This window comes from Clavelina lepadiformis, chromosome 3 (assembly GCF_947623445.1).
Source record: "Clavelina lepadiformis chromosome 3, kaClaLepa1.1, whole genome shotgun sequence".
Classification (NCBI taxonomy): Eukaryota; Metazoa; Chordata; class Ascidiacea; order Aplousobranchia; family Clavelinidae; genus Clavelina; species Clavelina lepadiformis.
In genome coordinates, this window is record NC_135242.1 from 23,987,057 (window position 1) to 24,006,771 (window position 19,715).

The following is a 19,715-nucleotide window of genomic DNA, read 5'->3' on the forward strand; positions in this document are numbered from 1 at the left end:
GCTCGCCTAACCCTAAAGCTACTACTGCTACTGACGTGGATTTACATTCTTATGCAAGTAAAATCGCTTGCAAACAAATGCATTTTAATGTTTATGGTGGTATTGCATATCCAATCATATCCTGAATTCACAACAGGCCTATTTAAATCAGCCCAGAACCATATATCTGACAACAGATCTATACACTGTCATTTTGTTAAACACTTTAATTAAACACGAAAAGTGAGGCCAAAAAGAAACACCTAAAATGGTTACATGTTTAAATCGCACATGTTTATTCTGTTTTGTGTTTAAATGTTGTAGGTGTTTACTAACTAGGTGTTTATTATCTTTGGTGTTTACGTGTTTACTAACTAGGTGTTTACTATTTTATGCGTATTGTTACTTGGCAGTCAAAATTTCCAAAATAGCGTTTATTACAGCAGTGCAACAGAAACAAGGCAGGTACAATCACGGGCGCCGGAAATATTTTTGGCAAGGGGCAAAATTCGAAAAAAGGGCACTTTTTGAATGTCATTTTGGAAAATAAAGAAAAAAAAGGGGGCGATGGCCTCTCTGCCCTTCCTCTTCCGGCATCCGTGAGTAATAATAATAATAACAACCGATAAGTTGCATTAAATAGCCTAACACCACCCTCGAATCGTTGTTACATCTGACGTGGATTGAATCAGCAACAATGAATGTTTTCATGGTTCCGGCTTCGTTGTAAGAAACAAGCAAACTTGGCAGTGTTTTCTTTCTGGAGTTTAAAATAATCCGAAATGCCTAAAAAATTAAAACAAAAATGTCAATGTATACAAATTGTTCTGTAAAGCCACCAGTTAAATAAAGCAACTACAACTCACATTAACAGTCTGCATTGCATCAAAAAGATTTGTTTTGCGGATTGGCCAAAGTTGTTTTTGTGACCTCAAAATGAGATTAAGTTCTTTCTCTGATGATGGATCCTATGTCAAAAGTTTTGTTAGGTTTTTACACTGTTAATAATAATGACTTTATTTTTCCCTCAATATATATCAAGTATCTGAACACATTATTCTTCAACAAAGCAATAAACTAATACAAAAACAACCAAATTTGATTTTTGTTAATTGCTGGATGAATGCTCAGATTGCTCACCTCAGTCTTACGGCATTGCCGCTCAACATTGCTGTCACATTTGTTGTCTAGCGTGGTTAGCATGCTTACGCAAGCGTCTTAAATCGTATTGTAATCAAATTGATAAACATTTCTGAATTTTTCCTCAATCTGCAAAATTTATCACTATATCAATAACCATGTTGCAGCCTCTAAACATGATCTACAACTGTATTCTCTTACAAAAGCATGAAAATTTAAAACACCTTACAATAAGTTTCTTTCAAACACTAACAAAAGGCATTTGTCCTGATAATGAAAACTTTTCAATGATTCCACTAATGCAGGGGTCGGGAACCTTTTTGGCGAAGGAGCCATGAAATCCACATATTGTTAATTTTTATTTCCGTTAGAGCCATATAATATTTTTCAACACTTAATGCAACTAACGTGTGCATTTTTAAGAAAAACCAACTATTTTAGACAACGGTAAATGTCTGAATTTACTCTTTAATAACATGCTAATTACTGTTAATGCGATTTCTGGTGCTGCATGATACAGAATTTACAAAATTACAAATAACTGAAAAGTTTTATTCTTAACAATTGAGCTAAGAAATGCCAGCTTAGATTTATTTGCGAGCCAGATGCAGTCATCAAAAGAGCCATATCTGGCTCGCGAGCCATAGGTTCCCAACCTCTGCACTAATGCATTCATCTTTACATTAAACTAATTTCTTCTTGGTGAAAGACAGACATTGGTCTTAAATACCTGTTTTAGTAGACCGTATTCCCATTCTGATTCTTCCTTTTCTAAATGTTGTCTAATAACTTCAGTAGCCCTTTTTTGTCCATTCTGAATCTACAGTGATTAAAAATATAAAACTAAACAATATAGCTTTTAAAACAGTAGTGAGATGTAATCAAGCTTTTTGATAATGTGTCAGAATCTTTCTTCTCGAATGTCTTTGGAAGACTCGGACTCGGCAATGATTCCTCCACTCTCTGCAGTTTTCCACAAAAACTCAAATTTTCATTTGTTTATTGAATTTTATAACATATTGACCAACCCTGACACTGCTCACCAGGACCAGAAGAGTAAAGATTAATAATGCCTTACCCAAGAACATTACAAAAGTAGTAACACTGGACATTTGCAATAAGTTCGCATTGTTTGAACCTGGTGCTAAGCCAATCCACCACTGAAGCAACACTTTTTGGCATGCACAGTATATTTTAAAATTAACTTAATATTGTTAATAATAAAAATTTCATGTGGATCAAAAATATATAATTCTGCATCACCTGCCAGTGTAGCTGAAGGAAACCTAATGATGAGGGTTGTTTACTACCATATGTGATGGCACAGGTGGATGGCTTCTCTTCCGACATAAGTTTCTAAGTTTTTCCAATAACTTTCTACAGAAAACGCCTGTAAAGAAACAGCTTAGTATAAACTGTTATAGACTACTGAGTACAAAAATATTTTATATTGTAGGCTAGTAAATTTATCATTATACAGTAATTACAACAATTTTCTTTCTACAGTACTAAATTATCAAAATCAAATGCTTACCGAAGGCCATTGCCTTTCCCAAGAGCATTACAACGGTATGGCACCACCGGGTATCGAAAACATGCTATAAATATTTGTTATTGTCTGTAACTCTGTAAACCTTTATGCCTGGAATATAGCCTAGGCCAGTGGTTCTTAACCTTTTTTCCTCCAGCGCCCCTTTTCAGAGGTTTCCATAGTCTGCCGCCCACCATAACGAAAGGGCTGTGTTAAAAATTATAAATGTTTAGCGAAAAGACCGGCTTAATCACAAATCCGGTTGCCTTGTATTTGAGAGAAGCGATATTATTTAATAAACAGAAATAATAAGAGAATGGTTGATACACAAAAATACACATTAATAAAGCAGGAAAAATGTATTTAATGACTACCTTGGGCCTGGTGATATCTTGCCAACTTAAGTATATCAGGTTCAATATTTGACAAAAAGAGTCTCAGATCACCCTTTTTACATATTTGCAATCTATTTCTCTGCTTAGTTAAGAGTTGCAAGACCGAACTGAATCCCTTCTCTACCAGGTATGATGAAGGAAATGCTAACAGTAATAATTCGATTTTTTCCCAAAGATGAGGATATTTAACTTGTTCCTTTGGCCAGAAAGCTTCATAGCCAATCTGCTGGAACAACACTTTACCTTCAAAGTCATTTTGCAAGTCTATAAGTTCTTCAACTAGATTTGGATCAGCATTGTTTGCATCAGCCTGGAATGGATTTACAACCCACTCTGGTATTTTTAATTCTTTGAGATCTTTAAATCTGATCAACAATTCTTCTTTCAATGCTTGAAGATGAGAGGAATAGCAGTCTAGATCAGTGTCTGATAAACATGAATCATCGGTTTGGTTTTCCTTTATGGCTTTTAGGCTAGGAAACTGATTTAAGTCCAGCCTTAGTAAACAATTTTTGTAGAAATCTAATTTGCTAATAAATGCCATTATTATTCCCCTTGCTTTGATGAGACACATTTTGGTTCCTTGCAATTTAATGTTGACCTCATTTAAATTCTTGAAAATATCAGACAAATAAGCAACGTCTGCTCTTCTGCTTTCCAAATCTGAACTCACTTTCTCATCCAATAATAATTAAAACTTAAAGAAATCAATAACAGAATCATAGAGGTCATAAAAGCGTTGTAGACATTTTCCTTTTGAAAGCCACTGGACTTCTATATGTAGCAAGAGCCGTTCAAATTCTTCTTCATTCTCATGACAAAGTTGGCGAAATATGCGGTCATTCAATGGATGGGCTTTAATCTTATTCACTGCTCTGATAACAGCTTGCAGGGTACTATGCAATCTGCCACTGAGATGCTTTGCAGCTAAATGCTGTCTGTGAATGACACAGTGGATTGTAAATATGTCCGGAACTTCTCTTTTAAGATGTGCCAGGAATCCACGATGGCGTCCAGTCATTGATGGTGCTCCATCGGTTGCACATGCAATAACATTCGAAAGTGGAATTCCTTTCCGTTTAAAGAATTGTTCAACTGCCTTACAAACCGTTGAGCCTTCAGTGTCGACCTCTAATAGTTCAGCAAACAGAAACTCCTCAATAACTTTATGACTGGCATTTATATAGCGCACATAAGCCATTAGCAAAGCTTCATTGTCGTGTAGTGTTGTCTCGTCAAGCTGTAAAGAAAATTGTGTTGTTTTGAGTTCATCGCAAAGTTTATTTTCAATGTCAATTGCCATTTCATCAATTCTGGAAGACACAGTACTATTGTTCAGTGGAATCGAAGGTGTTACATCTTTTTGAGTGGCCATCATAGTACTGTTGATTTCTTTCACAGCTGGTATAATAAGTTCTTCACCAATAGTGTGCGCTTTTCCACAGTTTGCAATGAGCTTTGAAACTTTGTAAGATGCAATAAGACCTTTCTCAACTTCATTTCTGCTTAATTTGAATAGTGCTCCTATGGTGGAGCGTTTTTCAAATTTTTCTTTCAGATCACGAAAGTATGCAACATCCTTGTTCGCTTTTTCGGGATGCTTTGTCTTCAAATGATCAATCATTCTCGAAGGTTTCATTCCTTCATTTGTAAAAGTTTTCTCGCATATTAAACACGTTGGTAATTGTCCATTAGTCACAGAAGGAATAACACCATATTTTAAGTATTCACTTGAGTATTGCGACACTTTCGCTCTGAATATAGCGCCCCCCATAGCGCCCCCTGAGTATTTCCGCCCCTCTAAAAATCAAAAACGCCCACTGGGGGGCGGTAGCGCCCACGTTAAGAACCACTGGCCTAGGCCTTGTAGTAACAAACCTGATCCATACAGCGAAATACGCTACACCAGGCTACCGAAAACAAACTGTGGCAATAAGCTACAGCCCTACGAAACGTCATAAAACAATTCGCTGTCTTTATGTAAGCTGAAAAGAGGGTTCAGATTTTAGAGATAGCTTGTAGCCGTCTGAACTCTGAAGGTGGTAAATGCCCGCCCACATTTTTGACAATGGTAGAACTTAACATATTATTTCATAGAACTTAAAATAATTTTGAAATAGCAAACTTGCTGGATAAAAAGTAAATAAAAACAACAATTACTTGTTCTAATGTAAAACATAAAGTTTAATGTAATGTTATGAAAGTTTTTTTATTTTAATATTTTAGGTTTTGAGTTATTTAAACATGGAATAAATAGTTGTAACTTCTATTTTCAGATACACAATCTACATTATATGAACAAACGTTATTCACACGTTCCACTAACTGATGGTGAACGCTTGTCATTTACCTTTTAATCAAACGACGAGAAGAGAACGCCCACGTTAGGCCATGCCCGAGTAATTTCAAACTTTGATGGGGAAAGTATGGTAATTGGTTTTTCACCCTACATTCCTGGGTGAATGGCTTTACTTGAAAACCAATCACAGCCAGTGGCGTAGTCGGAAAAAAATTGGGGGGGGGTCAAATATTTCATGAGATTACAAAGAGAACTATACAAATTGTTGGTTTTAAGACACCGCCACCCGATGTAGAAACCTATAGACACAAAATATGGGGGCGGGGTGGCCAAGGCCCCTTTCACCCATTTGAAATATAGCCTACAGTAAGGCCTGAACAATACAATTTAGTGTTCAGCCACTCCATACAGGAAAATTTTTAAAACGACTTCAAGCTGCCAACTTTAAACCTAAGAATTGAGTCCGAGATACAAATTTATACTGAACAATAGCTCGTGCAATTGGGTAATGCGAACAAGTCTAAAGCATATAGTACCGAACTGTTTTTGATAGATTCTTTCTAAAGCAACTTAAAGTATAAGATATAATTCAATAAAACTCATCAAAATAAACACATTCCTCCTAAACACCTTTTTGTTTGACACATTTTGTAATCTTTGTGTTATGTGTTTAACATTTAAACGCCTAAAAGTGTAGAATAGGCATAAATCATTATTAAACGTGTCATGGATTGTGGTGTTTAACCCATAAAGTGTTTAAATTTTGTCAAATTAACAAAATTTATACACTTAAACACATAATTAAACACTTTAACATGTTTAAAGAAGTAAAATTGTGTTTAAATTTTAAACACATGAATGACAGTGTACGATTGAAAAATCTATCTCTGCAATAAATCGCACTGTCTTCTAGTTCCAGTATGGAATTGGAACTGTTATGCGATAGAAATTTAATAAACATGTCATTAGAAATGTTACTGCAGTTGGAATTGTTTATCTGCAAAAAATTGTTTATCTGACTTTATGTGAAAATTGTGTATTTTTACATGCGAACAACGTCACTCACGGAACTAAAAAGTAAAACATACGCAACATAACAGTAATACACATCGATTTCTATTTTAAACCACTGTTGTAGTACAGTTTCATGTAGTGTGGAATGTTAGAGTCTTTGAAGTTACGATTTGGACGTAAAAATGACTTTAGTAATGAAAATGAGCGCTCCACAGACGCTGATGTGGGTTGACACTTCTGCAGTTTTGCATAAAGCGCTGGTGAAATGTCTTGTCTTTGTAGCTCCATAATTTGTTTCACATCGTTTTTGTCCAATCGCTTGTTAATGTAATTTTTGAGCTCAAGCGGATCTTTTCCGAAATCAAGGGCATTTAGATCAGCATGGGCCTTTTTGATGGTGTACGTACAACTTACCATTTTGAGTATTAAGTTTGAAATATTGTTGTAGTGGAGGCATATTTCTGTTAACTGACTAGTCAACTTTGGATCGTTGAATGAATTTTTGACGCTCTTTACAATAACTCCTTCACCTTCCCATGCATTGACTATTTCTTTCACTTGTGGAAGTCTCTCGGCATAATATTGAGCAGCATTCAACCAGCTACCCCAACGTTGAGCTAGACCAAGGTTGAGCTTTTTAGCTTGCCTACCCACTGACTGAACTTCACATGACGTCCCACTTCAATGCACAGAAGTAGAACAGATTGTGTTGCAACACAATGCAATGTGTGATTGTGACCTCATAATGCAATTTGTGACCTCATAAAATATAGGTCTGTGACTGTAAGTGTAATGTTCAATCAGAAATTGCCTTACTTTCTTAGTGCTTCATTGCTTCACCGCTTAAATTGGTACTTTTTATTTAAAGTATACAACGATATGACTATATAACTCAAAAATATGACTATATAACTTAAAAAGCTGATTTATGACCTAACCAGGAAAATATGACTTTATATGACTTCATAACTTTTTTAATATACCTCATAGGGATGCGATTTTTGCGTTAAAGTTGATTTCACGACTTACTGATGCATAGAAAAAAATATGACTTTAATGACTTTAAATGGCCCTAGTTATTAGCTTCAGCACGGCAACCAAACCCATAATTTAAACACATTTAATATAAAACAAAAGTTACGCTGATAGTTTGGCAGGACATAAGCGTTGTGTCACCGTCAAGATGTAACCGACCTGTGTGTCTGGATGGAAGAAGAAAAACCCCACTAATATGAACTCCATCCATGGGACCGGAGTCCCGTTCAAGTGGCCTGTGCACATAGTAAGAACCTTTTACACAGGTCGGTTACGAGTGGAAGTAGAAAATGGTAAGATAAGATAAGAATGGTTAGATACGTTTAAAGTTGCAGAAATCGACAGTGATGTAAGTGCCAGGAAAAGATGAACATATTTAATGCACGGTTGGATCTTGCAGCAAGCGATCTTGAAAATCCATTTTTCATGGTTAAAAATGTGCAAAATTGATTAAGATTAATTCAACCGGATATTCTAAATTACTCAGTCTCAAAAACCTCATTATATCGAGGTAACCAACTGATATCGAGTACGTTCTTGCTCATCTCTGCTGCAAGTATTTTGATTTACCAAGTAGTAACATGAAACCTCAATCATGACAATAAAGCTCGACTTATTTCTAGATTCTCTTTCTTATGCATATGACATCAGATATAGGTCACTAGGCATAGACTATGCAACAGTTTGTAGGTTATAGCATAATGGACTAATTAATTACAGACAAAATTTTGCCAAACGTCTGGTGATTAACTGACAATGCTTTCACTTCCATTTTATGCTGCGTCAAGTCTAAAGACAAGTTGGGATAATGACGATCTGATTGGTCGAGGAAGGTTTGCGACCATTCGCAAGTGCAAGCATGATAAACTCGAAGAAGTTGCAGTCAAGTGTTTTTGTGTGCAGGGGTCACTAGAAAAGCAGAATGAAACACTGAATGAGTAAGTGGCAGTCAATATAATAAGTTATTTCAATGCATAAATTGGCAAGCTATAAGCAATTGCAATGTTTTTGAAAATATTTTTTATTCTCTCTCATACCATGAGTTCCAATATGACCACATTATTAACATGATATGAGTGTTCATTACGTGAGTATATCTTTAGGATTCAACAAGGGATCGATGTTCTTTATCGCTAACATCACAACAACATCGTACAAATCGTTGGAACTACGAAATGGGCCAACTGCATTGAAATCATCATGAAGTGTGTGGATAGCGGCAACCTTGAGGATCTGTTGATGTCTAAACATGTGGCAGAAATACCCTTGGTGCCCAGGATGCGTTTTGTTTATGAAATTACAGATTCGTTGTCATATGTGCATTACTACGATGAAACAAAATCATTTGTTCATACAAACCTAAAGCCTCAAAATATCCTGTTAACATCAGATTTGGCTCAGTATCAGTAGATGGTGTAATAAATACACAATACACTCCTTACTACACTGCTCCAGAGTTCTTGAAGAATCCCTTACTCAAAAGAACTGCAGAAATTCATATATACAAGTGAGGTTGGTTTGCTTTGATTCCTCACGTACTTACTAGCTCTTGCTATTTAAAATATTGCAATAAGTGCTTCATAGCTTTGTTTCTGTGGAAATAATTCCTGAACTAGAGAGTAGACATACACTAGAGATTGCCTATAATAGCACTTCAAAGAGAATTGGAAAGAAGTGCTTATATATGCGACCTGTCATTGCAAATAAATTAATACAGATTAAAGCAAAATGCACTTTTATTGATTGTTAATCTGAGAGAAAATAAACTAACAAATCAGATGTTGAAATATTGCAGAAAGTGCTACAAAAGTTGACGATAATTTCAAAATTAATATAGCCTACTTCTTTGCATGCTTTACCGGTACTTGCCCAAAAGTTTTTTTGCACTGCTCTGCATAAACTGTTATGACAAAATGCTTGTGACAATCCAGTTTTGATTTAAATTGCTTTGGGCCGTACAAACTTGTTTTTCTGTTGCACTTGAAGTTTATGTCAGATGTTACTGTCTGGATGTGTAAAATGGATACTGTGCTGTTAGTGTACTGTATGTAATAGATTATGCCAATTATGAAAAAAGAAAAAAATTCCAGGAAAGAAAATATGATGCAGTGCAGTTGAATTGCCACCATACAACATGTTGATATATACACAAAGTTAGATGTTATATATGAATTTATGAATCATAGGAATTTGTAGTGATTGATGTAAAAATTATGCTAATGTAAGTAACTTATAAGTTTCTCTGTGTGAAGAACTGTTTTCAGTAATAAACGTCTTGGGCCACTCAAAGATTAGTTGCTGCCTAATTTTTAAGCACCAATAAATATAAAATGCAGCTTTAATTCTAGTGAAACAGGGTAGATATTAATTAATGTAACTTAATGCATACAAAGTCTGTCATAATGAATAATGTAATTGTTAAGTATATGCACATTGTACGACGGTTCAATCTGCAAATTTATGTTGTTGTGCAGTCATTGCAACATATATAATATAACAATTGCATCCATTTTCAGTCTTAGGATGATTGGATACGAAATCATCACCAGACATCCGGTATTTCACGGAGTTCAATTTGATTTGATCCTTCAATTGACCAAAGATAAAGGACAAAAACCTGAAGAGAGTTATCTTCGAGACTTAGAAGCATCGTTGGAAAGCAATCCTGAAGATCTGAACATCTTTATAACACTGATGAGCATTGTCACTCCATGTTGGGATTTCAACCCCGAAAGTCATCCTGATGTTCGTCAAGGTAATAAGTCTAAGCAGATGGAAACTAGCATGTCTAGTGTGTGTTGCACTGGTTGTCTTCATATGTGTTAAAATTACCAACAGCTGATTTTACTTACTGTTATTATCTAAGCATTATCTGGCTTGTCAGTGGAGTATACGCACTGATGTTCGTTTGAAGCAAAACATCACATGTGCTGCGTTACAACTGGACCGACTCTAAAACTGTGGCTCACAGGGTTGGTTGTCTTAACTTTTATTTATTTTGATATTTGAAAATGGCTTCAAGTTTGAAAATGATTAATTAGTTGTAACACTGTGTTAATATCAGTTTTGTTACTGGGCCAGTAACATAACGTTGCTTGATATATTATAAGTTAGTGAGCAGATGTATTTTTAGCTGTACTATATCTCACGCTTAACTATTTTCCAGATCTATGACGGACTTCATAATGCTGATTACACATTTTCGACCGACAAAGAAAAATCGAAAGGAGACATTTATTCCAAGATGACACAAGCAGTGATGCTTTTTTGATTTTGATGTTTCTGTCATCAAATTATGAGAAGAGCGAAAACTGTCGTCGCGAAGGTTCGCTTGTTCTTGGAAAAGATAATTGTTTCAATTAAGAATCAAAGTGACTTCGAACCTGATGATTGGCTGAGTATGAATTTTATTTCCAAATTCATTTTATTGAACAAACTCATTCATGGCTGTTTTTGAAGAAATTTAAGTCGCTTTTGCCACAAAGCTGCGTTGAACATTACAGGCTTAAGCATCGGCGGTAAACTCTACTACCACTTTGGCGAAGGTTCATTTGATGAAAAATTTAGAGAACTACTCAAGGATATTGGTAAAAGATCAGTTTTATAGTTGTACAAACTTCTTTTTGCAATAATACTTGCAGAAAAGATTTAAAAACTCCAGCCATCTAGTGGCAAAGGTCAATTACTGTTATATGCAAGTTAGAATATTATTTATATGCGGCCTATATGATATGGCTTATAATTATAAGCCTACCATTTAATGTCATTTTGTGTATTTTCCTAAACGAGTTGAAAGTAGCTGTTTATCTGCACAAGCTGCCTCTCCATCTACCACTAAATTGTAGTTGTCAAAGTTTAACCATAAAGCAGTAAGCATCCAGCATGTGCATGATTACTTTGCCTGAGAAGCACTTTGAGACTGATTGCTATATGATGAAAAAACTGAATTTAAAACTCCAAGATTGATTGTAATAATTAGTTATTGATCGCTTCTTTTTCTAGATCGGAGTTTGCAGATCCAGTCATTCGATTGAAAAGTAATCCAGCAACATAGTTCGATCTATCAGTCTCATATAGAAAGATTATCATCGATGCAATTGTGCTGTGCAATCTAGGGCTCGACACCAACGCCCAACATTATTACCATAAACGGCCAAAGGAAATCGGGACTTCGCTGATGTACAAATGTATTTCCCATCCACTGTTGTACAGCATTGGACGTATAAAGCATCAGCAATCTGTTGCTTTAACATATCGCTTGCTCGTATGATATAGTTTGAATAACCTGACTTTAAATGTGGAACTTATCGTTTCTGCATTTCTGTGTTTAGCGGTGTTTTGGTGGCCGTGCTAGTTGTCATAAGCAAGTTGACAGCATGATTATTATTGTTAATGACGAAATATAAACAATACTACAAGAAACATTTATGTAAATAGCATAACATGTAGTAAAGTTTTTCTGTAACTGCTGTATTCAGATGCAGCTGTGTCTAATTAAAACTATACGACATCCACATCATTTCTAAGGAAACGAAAAAACAAGAACTGATTGTATGATGTTGATGGTTATATTACGATAGCACAAGCAGAAAATGTTTGTATCTGGCTTGTCATGTTAGAAACAATTTGCAAAAATGTTTAGTATTTCCTGCAACATGTTGCCCAGGTGGACAGGGATCCAATGACTAAATTATCTCACCATAGTTGGTGAGTAGCAAAGAGTCAAATTCTTTGAATATCACTCATCAAAGTAATCTGCAACAAATAATAGTGTAGGTAATATATGACATCATTCGCATGTAAGTATTATAAGTAAGTGTGTTAAGTTGTGACCCTGTTTGTTTTTTATTTGATCTCTGCGTCATTGTCCTTGACCTCCTGGAAGCTTTGCTTATAGCTGACCGGAGTTTGCACTTGTCATTTGAAAGATATAACCAGAGGTGATCAGAAAGCTCAGTGTAGAGTTGGCGGCGCGGTTGAATAGATCTGGGTCTACCTAAAACAAACTACATAGGTCCATGTAACTTCTACCACAGTACGTTGCATATCTATAGCACTAAAGACAATTGAAAGAAGTTTTTTAACAAATTTCCTTACTGACCACTCGATGTTGACAAAGAGTAATTCCGATTACTGTACATTCTGCATTTCATGGCGGTATCGCCACACTTCATACCCGTGGGAAAAAAAGCGACAGTTTTGGAAATGACAGACGGCGAAGTGTTGAAACGAGGATCTGTCAAACAAAAAAATCAGGAAATATGAGCATATATCATATTGTAAACTCAACTTTGGATTTAAAATAATTAATGTGTTTGGCGGCCATATATACAATCATATCATCACATTATTGTATTTTGCTATCTTGCAAGTTTTAAGCTCTTGGGATTATCTACTTTTTTGTTTATTATCTCAATTATTTGGTAGCCATGTATACAATCATTTCATGGCATTATTGTATTTTGCTATCTTGCAAGTTTTAACTCTAGAGAGACTGAAATTTTGAATTACCTAGTCCTAGGACGACGGAGGGTGTCATTTTGACTCTCAAGTATTTTGCAGTCCAACTGTGTCTTTTGTTTACGCTTTTATTTAACATAACAACACAAACAATTCAAACATCACTAAACAAGCGACGAATGATGCCAAAATGGTCCAAGTATAATTCATTTGCTTTCTATTTTTAATTCAAAAAGTTGCACAGATGGAAAGTGACATTATGGTTAACTTGACTACCTCATAGTTTGTGAGTAGCAAGGAGTCTGATTCTTTGAAAACCACTCATCAAAGTAATCTGCAACACATACGTTAAATAATTGGTACCTGTACCTGTACCTGTACCGAATAAGGCCCAGCTAACACTTTTTTGGTACTTATATGACATCATGCATAGCCTATGTAAGTTGTACAAGTAAATTTGCTTAACTGTGACCTTGTTTGTTCTTATTTAATCTTTGCCTCATTGCCCTTGACTTTGACCTTTGGTGACCTGGGTTGCTTTGCCTTTAGCTGACCGGTGTTCGCAATTGTCAGTCGAAAGGTATAAGGACACATGACCAGAAAGCTCAGCGTAGAACTCGCGTCGTGGTTAAACAGATCTGGGTCGACCTAGAACATACAATAAATATCCATGTAGCTTCTACCAATGCGTCTTCCTCAATACGTTGCGTATTTATAGCACTCAATGCAATTGGAAGAGTTTTTTATCAAAACTTCACAAATTTACCTTGTTCACCACTTGATGTTGACAAAGAGTAATTCCGATTTCATTCAGCATTCCATGACTCGTGGGTATCGCCACACGTCATACCCGTGGGAAAAAAGCGACAGTTCACAAAATGACTGACAACAGGGCATTGAGACCGGAATCTGTCAAACAAAAAAATCAGTAGAAATTGTGGCTTAAATATGAGCATAAGTTAAACTGCAAATTAACTCAACTCAACTTTGGATCGCAATTATTTGATGGGTTTGATGGCCATATATACATTCATATAATCGCATTATTGTATTTTGCTACCTTCCAAGTTTTAAATCTTTGGTATTAGCTACTTTTTTTTCATTAATCGTTCGAGTGCGTTCTTTATTGAGCTATAGAAGTAAATATAACGGTTAGAATCGTAAGAATGGTAACGTAAGTATTTTAGATTTTATTGCAACATGTTGCACAGATTCAAAGTGAAATGATGATTAATTAGATTATCTCATAGTTTGTGAGTAGCAAGGAATCTGATTCTTTGAAGGCCACTCATCAAAGTAATCTGCAACACATACATAAAAGAATTGGTTATATATGACATCATGCATATGTAATTTTTACAAGTAAATTTGTTTAACTGTGACCTTGTTTGTTCTTATTTGATCTTTGCCTCATTGCCCTTGACTTTGAACTTTCTTGACCTCGGATGCTTTGCTGTTACCTGACCGGTGTTCGCACTTGTCAGCCGAACGGTATAAGGACACATGACCAGAAAGCACAGCGTAGAACTCACGTGAAACAGATCTGGGTCGACCTAAAACATAAAATATATCCATGTAGCTTCTACCAATGCTTCTTCCAAAGTACGTTGCATATGTATAGCACTAAAAACAATTGGAAAGGTTTTGTGCAATATTCCACAAATTTACATTGCTGACCACTTGATGTTGACAATGAATAATTTTGACTTCATTCTGCATTCCATGCTCCTGGGTATCGCCACACGTCATACCCGTGGGAAAAAAAGCGACAGTTTACGAAATGACTGACGGCAGAGTGTTGAGACGAGAATCTGTCAAAAAAAAACAAAAAAATCAGTAAAAATTGTGGCTTTAATATGAGCATACCTTAAACTGCAAACTTAAATCAACTAAATTTTGGATTTCAATTATTTGATGAGTTTGGTGGCCACATATAAAATCATATTTCTGCGTTAATGTCCTTAACTTTAACCTTTGATAACCTTGTGGATGCTTTTGGTATAGCAGATCGGTGGTCGCATTTGTCAGCCGAAAGGTATAAGGACACGTGATCAGAAAACTCAGTGTAGAACTCACAGCGTTGTTGAATAGACCTGGATTGCCTTGAAACATAAAAATAGATCAATGTAGCTTCTTCCAATGCCGGAAAAGTTCAGTCCTGCTAAAACTTTTTTCAACTCCTCCAAAATTTTCGCATGGAAAATGTTTTCTTGCTAACTCCATTTCAAACGGTTTGATGGACCAGAAAGCTGTGAATCAGAAACAAGCTTGCTGGCGGTAGGTGAAGACACACCTGGTGCATCAGCAGCAGATCGGTTGAATTCATTATAAGAGCTGGATGTGGATTAAGGACGATGAAGTCTCTTGATTATTTTTGTGGTTGATCGTGAATATGTTTCCACGTCTCGTCCTTTGCTGGCAAGTTCTACGTACTCAGCGTCTGATCTGGTTTTTGCCTGAAATATTCGGAACACTTTATTAAGTGTCCAGTTGGTCCAGTGCTGCACCTAGAGAAGCATCCATTGTTTCCAGACTGACAAGTCTCATTGCATGGATGCCAATGAATCATGACTCTGGTCACTCTGGTTATCAGATTTGGGGAACTCGGTGATATCCAACATGCCCTGGTTGTCGAATTGCGCTCATGTATGGTCACATGGAAAATAGCAGGCTCGCGAGCTATATTAAAGCAAAGCAAAGTAAATGTATGATATGGACCTATGTTAAAATCGCTTGTCGACATCGTCGACCTATCAATAAAGGTTTGATTATTTTTGTGAACTGAGAAGTTGAAGTAAGCTATTGTACAATGTTTACAGTGATAAAATACAAACATGCTAATTAACAAAATTGATGAAATCATAGAAAACATATCTCGTCGCGCATGAGTGATCCCCACGTAATCAGTGCGCACGGTTCTGGAAAAGTACATGAAGTATTGTTTGTGACGTCATTTGATTTTGGGAATAAATGCACTAGAAATAGTGCGAAGTAAGATTGTTAGAGTCGATTTATAATATAGTGCTAATGTAAAGTTACAGCAAGCCCGCTGTAGCATAATCTATACTTCATATTATCATCACCTCAAATGCTGTGGGCCTGTTGTCGTCGTTTAAATTTGTGGAAGAGTTTGCTTCATTCAAAAGTTTGATTGTTTCCTGTCAGTGAGTTCCAAGCTATTGCAAAGCATGTTATTGCTTTGATCGTTAACCTTATGCTCTGTTAGCGAGTATGCGCGTCCTAATAATAACAAATCTGTCAAGTATGTGGGTTTCTTATTAAAGAACAACTTTTCAATGCATTTGCTGTTTGAATCAGCCACCATCCATAAGGTAATACACCTGATGTATGAATATTATTTTCAAACTATCAGGTGTCATAGTCATAGATTAAAATTAAAACTTGCTGCATTTTCTTTAAACGAGCATTAATTCACCTGAGTTAGTATGTTGATTCTGTTGAGAAAATTCCTTAATTACTTACTTTTTTGGATTGAGTTTTTCCTTCAGCTTATCCAAGAACCTGATCAGCAAAATGCGCATCTTCCAAATCCCTACTCCAAATATGTACTCAGCGTCTGACCCGGTTTCTGCCTGAAACATTCGGATCACTCTATTAAGTGTCCAGTTGGTGCATTTCTGCGTCTAAAGAAGCGTCATAGGTGGGCAGTACCGCAGTAATATAGTAACGAATTATTGTACCACGGTACTTTGTTAGTACCAGTAACGGTACGGTCGGTATTTTTGAAAAAGAAGTGCCAAATATCCGTATCGAATTCCTTTTTCAAAATACTTCAATCCGTCCCGGTACTCGATACTTTTCACGTGATTATTTCATAATTTTAACGAGTTTGTTTTCAAAAATACGTGTTAATTAACCGTTAATGCCAATTTTAGCACCTATTTATCTTTTTTAATCTAGAAATACCAAATAAAATTGCAAGTGAGTAACGTCACAAATTACCGAATTAGTATTTTGTACCGATATAACTGTACAGCGGTACTTTTTCAGTACCGTCGGTACTTTTCATAAAAGTACCAATTCTCTGCACCGAATTCCTTTTTCAAGAAATTTGTATTTTGTATCAGTCCCGGTATTCGGTACTTTTCACGTGATTAATTCATAATTTTAACAAGTATGTTTTTAAAAATACGTGCTAATTAACCTTTAATGTCAAATTAAGCGTCTGTTGATCTTTTTAGTCAACAAATGTCAAGTAAAATTGCAAGCGAGTAACGTCACATGTTTTGACCTGGAATAACCTTTACAGGGTCATAATAGCGGCAAACATTGTATTTGCAGCAGCATTTTTTATACAAAAAGTACCGAGTATCGAGTACCGACAAAGTAATGAACTACTTTTTTAAAATAGTATAGAATACCAGAACCGTCGGTACACTTTTTGCCAAGTACCGGTACCGTTACCGACGATACTTTCAAAGTACATACTGTCCATCTCTGAGAAGCGTCTATAGTTTCTAGATTGATAAGTCTCATTATAGGGATGTCAATGGACCATGACTCTGGTCAGTCTGAGTATCAGGTTCGAGGAACCCAATGATCTCCAGCATGCTATGGCTTCCGAATCCACGTCATCTATGGTCACATGGAAAGTAAGAGGATCACGACAAGAAATGTGGAACATAACCATTCTGGTATCTAAGAGTTAGGCTACAATAGTAGGTTGTAGGTTAGAAAAAGAAAGAATATAACAATTAAAATTTGCAAAAGCAACAAAGAAGCCAACTTAGTGTATACGGTAAGTTTATTTTACAATCACTTGTCAACAACATTGACAAATCATGGAAAAATATATCGCGTCGCGCATGAGTGATCACCAAAGTAATAAGCGCGGTTCTTGAAAATTACACAAAGTAAAGTTTATGAAACCATTCGATTTTGTGTAAGTTTTGTAGAAATAACACAAACTAAGATTGTTAGAGTCGATTTATAATAAAGCACTTATTTAAAGTTTTTACGCTCCTGCTATTGCATAATGGATATTGTATATCATCATCACCTCAAATGCTGTGGGCCTGTCGTCGTTAAATATTGTGGAACGGTTTGCTTTATTCAAAAGTTTGATTGTTTCCTGTCAGTGAGTTCCAGGCTATGACGGAGTACGTTGTTGTTTTGTTCATTGACCTTGTGCTCTGTTAGCGTGTATGCGCATTCTAATAATAACAAGTCTTAAAATATTTAGATTTGTTTAAAAACAACTTTTCAATGCATTTGCTGTTTGAATCAGCCACCACCCATACACCTGCAAAATGAATATTATCTCCAAAATGTCAGGTGTCTTAGTCATGGATTGAAATTAAAATTACTGCATTTTCTTAAAACGCTTTTTATTTCAACTAAGTTAGTAGATTGATTCTGTTGAGAAAACTCTTTAATTACTTACTTTTTTGGATTGAGTTTTTCCTTCAGCTTATTCAAAAACCTGATCAGCAAATTGTGCATCTTACAAATCCCTGGTTTCAAGTTCTTTGGCCGGGTTCAATCGCCGATAAAAATTTTTTTGTTTCTCTACACAATCTCCTATGTCTGTCTGAAGGAGGAATTTACTGTATATGTAAAACGACTCTTGACAGTGTGCAAGCCACAACATACCTTGAAAGACTTGATTGTTTTCCTACTCTGACATATCCCTTCGGACAGGACTTCAGCCAAATATCTGCATGATTTTTCTGAAAGTTCACATAACTTGTGATCTGAACTGGCTCATTGTATTTCATCATTGCCTTTAGGGCTGCAACATACTTTGCAAACTCTCTATTTAGCGGGTTGTTGAAGGTTACATTTTCCTGCTCATAAGTTCACCTGCGAGTTTAAACTTAAACCGTTCTTAGTAAACTAGTTCTGTTGGAAAAATACTGAGTCAGTGATTGTTGGTGACCTCAGACAAAATGTAGCGACGCCCAGGTACGTCGATGAACGGTCACTGTTTGTTAAACAACAGAACACACCGTGGCAGCACCTTGTTCTACCTTCAGTTTCTCTGTTCTTAAGTATTATTTCAATTCTCAATTCTCACCAGGCACGTCAAAGTTGCAAGTAGCATGCGGCCGCTTAGGAGTAATTGCGACCACCGATGTCTTTCTGTTTTGAAATTTTAAGCGAAAGTTACAATTAATCAAATTTGCGATGTTTTCTTTGTCCAAGTTGGTGGTGGGCTCATCCAAGGCAATAACTCCACAATTCCTGCAAAATTGCTGCGCCAATGCCAGTCGAATTATTATCGAGGTCAGTACCTAAAACATCACACAAGCATCTCATTCATCAATCGTACATTTACAAGTCTAATTATTTATTTCAAGTAGAAACTTACTTTTCGAGGTCAGTACCTAAAATATGTGTCACACAAAGTTTTTAATTTTCTGCTCGGCAGTTGAAAGCGGAAAGTATCAGTAAACTGAAAATCACATCCACTTTGTGTACTTTTTGCCCAGCGCTACAGCGACCCCTCCTGTCCATCCCAACACCATGCGAAAACGTGAGGACACGATAATTAAAGACGTGACGTTTAGAAGGACCTGTGTCGTCACTGCTCACTATTTTTTTGTAGTCGATGTCTGTTAAAAATATTACTCGCTGAGAGTAAATTAAGCACTCATGCTGTAACGCGTGATTTTCGAAAATTAATTTATTTGTAAAATGATGTGTGTATATAGAAGCTTTAACAACTGCTATAAATTACTTCAAAGTATTTTTGTTAAGCTTTTTCTAGACATTCTTATTTAATCTCCCACCTTTGCCGTTGTAAGTTTTTCTCTATGGCAACAAGAAACTCGGCTTTCGCTGATGTAGAAATGTATTTCCCATCCACTGATGTACAGCATTGAACCAGCACCAACTATAG

The 19,715-nt window shown here is 36.0% G+C and overlaps 1 protein-coding gene and 2 long non-coding RNA genes across 14 annotated transcripts in view; 1 reads left to right on the top strand and 2 right to left on the bottom strand.

Annotated features, from left to right (window-relative positions):
* LOC143450625 (uncharacterized) overlaps window positions 1–11,790 on the top strand; it is a 47,222-nt gene extending 35,432 nt beyond the window's left edge. The window contains exon 3 of the long non-coding RNA XR_013114736.1: window positions 11,396–11,790. This is a non-coding gene — a long non-coding RNA (uncharacterized LOC143450625). The remainder of the gene's footprint in view (window positions 1–11,395) is intronic.
* The window catches only part of LOC143450626 (uncharacterized), a 46,161-nt gene extending 27,276 nt beyond the window's left edge, over window positions 1–18,885 (bottom strand). For 2 of the 12 annotated variants that reach the window (XR_013114739.1, XR_013114750.1), the window contains exons 1-13: window positions 18,258–18,885; window positions 17,874–18,027; window positions 17,303–17,449; window positions 16,337–16,446; window positions 15,937–16,093; window positions 15,147–15,771; window positions 14,836–14,955; window positions 14,522–14,664; window positions 14,237–14,406; window positions 13,914–14,154; window positions 13,620–13,762; window positions 13,326–13,501; window positions 12,966–13,187 (exon numbers count right to left, since the gene is read on the bottom strand). This is a non-coding gene — a long non-coding RNA (uncharacterized LOC143450626). Of the gene's footprint in view, window positions 1–12,251; window positions 12,630–12,965; window positions 13,188–13,325; window positions 13,502–13,619; window positions 13,763–13,834; window positions 14,155–14,236; window positions 14,407–14,521; window positions 14,665–14,835; window positions 14,956–15,146; window positions 15,829–15,936; window positions 16,094–16,336; window positions 16,447–17,302; window positions 17,450–17,873; window positions 18,028–18,257 lie in introns of those variants that run through there. The other 10 variants (XR_013114747.1, XR_013114746.1, XR_013114745.1 and 7 more) reach the window with 10 other exon arrangements.
* Window positions 197–5,178, bottom strand: LOC143450407 (uncharacterized). Its single transcript, XM_076950931.1, has 7 exons — window positions 4,903–5,178; window positions 2,654–2,773; window positions 2,383–2,509; window positions 1,850–1,939; window positions 1,120–1,248; window positions 846–947; window positions 197–765 (listed from the first exon to the last, which is right to left on the bottom strand). The coding sequence occupies exons 5-7, from the start codon at window positions 1,180–1,182 to the stop codon at window positions 514–516; spliced, it is 417 nt and encodes a 138-aa protein (XP_076807046.1). The 5' UTR covers window positions 1,183–1,248; window positions 1,850–1,939; window positions 2,383–2,509; window positions 2,654–2,773; window positions 4,903–5,178; the 3' UTR covers window positions 197–513.
* Window positions 18,886–19,715: the final 830 nt, after the last annotated feature.